General features: G+C 51.1%; 2 protein-coding genes across 2 annotated transcripts; one reads left to right on the forward strand and one right to left on the reverse strand.

Annotated features, from left to right (window-relative positions):
- Positions 1 to 945: 945 nt before the first annotated feature.
- On the forward strand, positions 946 to 1996 carry BO86DRAFT_451898 (flavin reductase family protein; the record flags this gene model as incomplete). The annotated part of the gene is made up of 2 exons (XM_025676893.1): positions 946 to 1114; positions 1235 to 1996. The coding sequence occupies exons 1-2, from the start codon at positions 1100 to 1102 to the stop codon at positions 1994 to 1996; spliced, it is 777 nt and encodes a 258-aa protein (XP_025522006.1). The 5' UTR covers positions 946 to 1099.
- A 3388-nt stretch (positions 1997 to 5384) lies between these two features.
- Positions 5385 to 5704, reverse strand: BO86DRAFT_393712 (uncharacterized protein). The gene has a single exon (XM_025673076.1). The coding sequence runs from the start codon at positions 5602 to 5604 to the stop codon at positions 5443 to 5445; it is 162 nt and encodes a 53-aa protein (XP_025522007.1). The 5' UTR covers positions 5605 to 5704; the 3' UTR covers positions 5385 to 5442.
- Between the last annotated feature and the right edge of the window lie 296 nt (positions 5705 to 6000).

Genomic DNA, 6000 nt, shown 5'->3' on the forward strand with positions numbered 1-6000 from the left:
CTCCCCATTGAATGAATGGGTTGTTTTCCCTCCCGGGATGGTCCCTCTGGATGATGAAAGGCGCCCCCCCCCCCCCCCCCGGGACCCCCGGGAGGATCTGTCTCCTGATTATATCCATATTCGGGATATAAATTCGCCAGCCGAGGAGATGGCTACCAGATGTGGGGAAGTAGTTTCTTGCCCGGACGGGCCAGGTTCGCGGTCCCGGCTCTCTGCTTTGGTAGTAAGTTGGCTATGCGTGTAGATCTAGAGCGGTAGCTACTTACTGAGAATCTTGGACGATACTACGCAAAGACAAAGAAAGATCGAGAGAGATTGGTTCTTTCGAGTGGATGAGGACTATATATACCCCATGATTCTGACCTCCCTCCTCGCGAGCGAGATGGACCTCCTTCAAGTTTATGTACCCTCCAATAAATAATACAGTAGCTTGTCGACCTGTAAGAGAATAGATGCTTCGACTTAAGCCGGAGTTCATCATGCTACTACGAAGCAAGTTCAGTCTGCTCAATCCTAGAAGTATATAATGGATGCCTGAGGTTATATATGTGTATACGAAGGGTATACGTGCAGGTCACCCGAAGGTCTCTTGGTGATTCAGGCCTTGAGCGAAAGAGAACAATGAAGAGCATATACCACATGCTCTCCATTAAGCAATTGGTCGTTGTTTACAGTTCAAGATCTTTCCGTATACATGGAAGATTATGCTGAAGGGGAGGGATTTTAGTGTTTCCTTCCAGCACTTCGCTTGGCCAGAACCACATTTTGCCGTGCTTGTCTGTACAATCAGGAGCATAGTCATATCTGAACAAGACAAAGAACATTCTTTTTGTATGCACACTCGTAGAGTTATCGCGACAAGGCATGGAGGTCACGGGACCCCGGCGAGTACGCGGGGAAGACGTCACTCCAGAAATGCCGTTCTTTGTTCTTTAGCAAGTGACGCGTCCACAACTCCTATTTTCGACACGCGATCCGAGTCAGGTCATTTCTCCCTATCCTGCACGTATTCTCTCCTAGGCAGGATTTCTCCGCTGCAGGTCTAGGTCTACAAGCTTACAAAAGTTATACTTACATCCTTCCCAACACCTTAGCCTAAATGCCTCGCAAGCGAGTATCAGGCGACAAACGAAGTGCAGGAAAAAGGGACCCAACCAGACCGCTAGGTCTGAGTCCACGCCGTTCCAGCAAGAGGCCTAGATGGCATCAGAAGCAGAAGAGCCTGGAGATTCAGGAGCAGGAGCAGGAACAGGAACAGGATCATTTCGATGATCGAAGCCGATTCCTCTCCTATCCCACGCATAAAGTCAATCGCCTCCTGGAGCCTGGGCCTGTGGTCCTCGTCACCACCGGGTCTCTAGCCGATCGGACGCACAATATCATGACAATGGGCTTTCACATGATGATCCAGCATGAGGAACCAACACTGGTCGGCGCATGTATTGGACCGTGGGACAAAAGCTTTGACAACCTGAAAAGAACCGGCCAATGCGTGCTTGCAGTACCGGCTGCGGAGCTGCTGGAGCAGGTGGTTGATATTGGCAATTGCAGTGGCGAAACGGTGGATAAGTGGGATGCATTCAAAATGATCCCTGTGGAGCCACCGGAATCGCCGTTACCGCCAGAGACTGATCCAGAACTTGAAGATGGAGAAGAAAAGGGGCAGGGTTACATGAGGCTGGAAAGGACTGCCCGTGCGCCACTGGTTGGTGGGAAAGATATCATGGCCAATATCCAATGTGTGGTTCATGATCGAGCGTTGGTGGCGACGTACAACTTGTGGATACTGCGGGTTGTCGGCGCATGGGTGAACAGAGACCTGGACTTGAACTATGGGCAGAGCAATCAGCAACTGGAAGAGCCCTGCGGTGCTGTTGGTGGCGGGAAGAGGCAGATGAGGATGGTGCACCATCGTGGGGACGGGAGGTTTGTGGTGGATGGGGAGGAGCTCGACTTGAGGGATAGGATGATCAAATGGGAGGAGTTTCAGGACTAAGCCCGTCAGAAACACTAGGTTTCATCCACCCATTGTTTGGTCATGGTACCTGTCTCAGATATCCCTCTGCATACAGGGTGAAGGCGCGTTCCTGGACCCAACAGTGGGAGCCACCTGTGGCTGGTCAGCAGATAGAAGGAATCATGCAGGTGAGAGGCACTATGACAATTCAAGCACCTCATCCGCTTAAGCAGAATGTGGAAACGTCTAGAACAATACCTCTGTTGGTATAGTCTTTCCTGAAATTGCGCTCGTAGCAGATCCGCACAGCTGAGCGGCAAACGCCGCACCAACACGTTGGTTTGCGGAAGTTTGCGTTGGTGGCTATCATTTTGTTGTCGCTTGCCTTATGATATGCGTTTCTGATTGGAAACATTTCTGATATCACTATGCTTGAGTTAGAAGATGTCTCATACTAGACACAGTAGCATGGTTGGCCTTACTGGCGCTAAGAGCAACTTCACTGACAATCTCGTGTAAAGATTCGATCTATTTCGTGTGGCATGTTACCACGAACATCTCCGAGCTGTGGATATGAGAACGAGAAAGCCTGGTGGTGGCAGAGCTCCGCAACCGTCATGGCTGAGGTATCCACACCTCAGAGTTCAGAAGCGTTGTAGGATCGCCCCCAGAATCCGAGTAGTGCCCTATACACGTGCGGGCAGGATGAAACTCTTTTCATACTCCCTGCAGCATGCGGACAGCAAGGTACGAGAGGGAGGGTCGGCGAATCAGCTCGCCAGCCTCCACTTTATTCTATAATTGGTAGTAGTTCGACTTTAGAGCTTTTGACCGGGGCAATCATGCATGGACCAATGTAACCGTCAGAGGGGCGGGAAACGTTACTGGTAGCAAGCAATGATTGCAATCATGGCGGTGCAGAAGTATGGCAGAAGCAGGATGGTTCCTCATCCGACGGGGCCACTGCCTGCTAGCAGCGTGGCTTGGAGACAGCTTAATGGGGAACCAGAGGACATTCTTAGTGCAAACCGATCGTTGAACACGCCGTTGATGTCAGAGCGCCAGCCTCTCTAGGAACAGACGACCAGGGGGGACCGGACCGACACCGATTGTTGTCAGGAGCTGAGACCGCAGCAAGAGTCAAGGCCATGTGGCCGTGCTGAAGCGCATGGCACCCCTGTCATGGGGGCGAAAATAATAGGCCTCGTGGCCCTATGACATGCAATCTGTATAGTACATAGGTTAGATGCGAGCGGTGCAGTAGCTCATAAGCTACCAGCTGCAGGAGGACGTACTTGGTGCATAGCAGCGCCCCGTGTAATATGCAGATTTGCTTGTAGAATGTTCGAAGCAGTATGGAATATCATGCCCTGACCAATGGCACGAAAAAGAACCACGCTCGTCCAGCCGATCGTCTTATCCCGGCAACCGGGCAATGTTATCACAAAATATCCCCCTCGTGTTGGAGGAGGGTTGCTGACAGGGGCAGGAACATTTTCCGAATTGGGGCTCATAGTAAGCCTTGAGAGATCGTTTCTACAGAATTAGCGGTAGACAAAGCACAATGTGATTTGACGAGATATACTATACTGACGACGCCGATCGCCATGGAAAGACAATGTACGGCTGGCCCCTAGGAGCCCGAACCCTATACGAGAGGATGATATACTCACGAAATATACCAGCTTGGAGGTGTCAGCTTGTCACTGAAGTAAGTACAACCGCCAGCGGGGAAGACCGCCCGTCAAGATGGGGTAGGTCTACCGTGCAGAGCGGTCTGAAAGTGGAAGAAGATGTGTCTGAGCGAGCGCCTGGACATTCGATGTGTCGATCACAGACGGGCTCGGCCGTGACCGACTATTACCGTGCGTGGTTCGTAGTCGACCTTTCTTACCATGGCGATGCCAAAGCATGATTTGTCTGTTCGTATAACGTTAACATGGCTACTTAGCTATTCTTATCCAACATTCAGTCGAGTGGACCCTCACTAGTCACTACTGCATAGTATGGGTTTTGTTCAAACGTAAGAGGCTCGCCAGAGTTGCGGACCCGCGGGACGGTCAATCATGCAGGCCAAACTGGACGAACTCAACTGGATGGCTTGGCAGTGGGGTAGTCTAGGTTGCTAGGACCTGAGGAGGTTGGTACCAACTGTCGCTTATTAGACTACCATGCAGTCGAGGGGGCCTGACACTGAAGTCGGAACTTGACTAGCATGTAAGTTAGTGAGCATGGTGGAATAACGAATAGGTTAGCTGAAGGTACTCCGTACGTAGTGGGAATTTAGGGACTGCGTGCCCGTCCCGAAATTGCTATTCGGCAGTAGCGCTTAGCTACCCTCAGCATACGCTTGGTGTTCCATCGACCTAGTCACTAGCGTGAGTGACTTAGAATGTTAGCTGCAGACCTGGTCCTTAGTGGGTGTGTCGAACTCACTTCGCAATGGCTTTCCTTTGCATGCCTGACGGGTCAATTCCGTCCTCATGTCCAGGCAGTGCGGCATTGGAAATGGGATCCACATTCCCAAAGGGCAGCAGCCAGACTCGGCATGCCCACGCTTTAGAAGCCCCCCACTCTGATTAGACGAAGAAGAAATGTGATTGTAGACAAGAATCAACCGGGGATGGAGATCGACGATGGCTCATTCTCGATCGGACCGCCTCTTAGGGGGGCTTTGGGATTCTGAGCCTCTTTTTCGACCGTCATCCCCATCCAAGTTGAAGGAAAATCGGAAAATCTCGAGAACTGGATTGATGCGTATTGAAGAAAGCCATATTTGCTAATTAGCCGACAAGATAGCCCGATTGTTTCGTGTTTCTCTTGTTGCATGAAGCTAAGCGAAGAGATGTAAGAGTGAATGAGTAAAAGAATACATGGGTCAGACGCTCTATGACGACAGACAAACAAACAAACAAACAGGAACAGGGGGGAGGGGATGGGATTACCTAAGAAGACAAGACAGCCTGAGGCAAGGCAGACTCGCTTGGTCTGTCTGGTCTGTCCGATAAGCCTTTTTGCGATCTTCCGGAACCAGAGTCGATGACCCCCCCCTCCCCCCAAGGGTGTGTTTCAAGTTTGCAGATTGCCCTTCGAGGGTGACATGAGGTCAGAACTGAAGAGAGAAAACGCCCAGTTCGTTTGTCCGCTCGCTCGTTCGCTGGTTCGCTTGTCATGCCACCTGAAGGGCAGGCACCTGCAGGATCAGCCCCCGAGATTGCTGCTGATCACCACGTTTTGTTCCCAGCCTACGTCAATAACCATATTTCCAAAGAAACAGTTCTTTGTGACACTCGATCCCCGTTTAGATCCTTCGAGGCAGGTACACATGTACTGTACATACAGTGTCGAAATCCTTCCCTCCTGCGGATCCAGCCGTACCTGAAGAAAGAGGTAAACAATGGAACAGGATCATTTTGCAGTCCTAAGGGTTCCAAACTGTAAATCCTCCAGGAGCCTGCCTGGACAGTCCCGTTGTTTTGTGGACTTCATGAATTCTGTCGTCGGAACAACATAGCGATGCTAAGAAAGTTAACAGACAACAAGGCCACGGGCATGGCGGATACCGGGGCAGTTTCTGGCTCCGGCGGTACGAAGACCCCCGCCGCTGCGGTGCCGGAGCCCACTGCCCTGCCGAGCCTCCGATCCATTTTCCTATTTTCCAGGACCCAGTACAGAGTAGCTAGTAACCAACTGAGCAACTCAAGTCCACCAGGTTCACGGTCCACGGTGCTCGAGAAGTGTTCCTGATTAGGCAATCGTTGGGAACCTCGTCATCATCCACTATCCACTATCACTATCCACTATCCAAGCATTCATTCATTCCATTCACATGTGGTTCATTGTCACGGTCACGGTCACGGTCACTAGACTCGACTCGGAAGTATATTCGAAATGCCCTGTATAGTAAGTGCTAGGTTAGTCCAACAATGGCTTGCAGGTTGCACGTGTGCAAGGAAGTTCGAGTTCCAAGTTGTCTCACAGTCTCACAGTTTCAGTGTCCGCAGCGATTGGGCCAGTCAATTTCCTCGCTTGGACTTCTGCAA

Source organism: Aspergillus japonicus (assembly GCF_003184785.1).
Source record: "Aspergillus japonicus CBS 114.51 unplaced genomic scaffold BO86scaffold_117, whole genome shotgun sequence".
Taxonomy (NCBI): Eukaryota; Fungi; Ascomycota; class Eurotiomycetes; order Eurotiales; family Aspergillaceae; genus Aspergillus; species Aspergillus japonicus.

Bases quoted from the DNA above. Each gene is read 5' to 3' on its own strand.
- BO86DRAFT_393712 (XM_025673076.1), bottom strand. From the start codon at position 5,604: ATGGATCGGAGGCTCGGCAGGGCAGTGGGCTCCGGCACCGCAGCGGCG.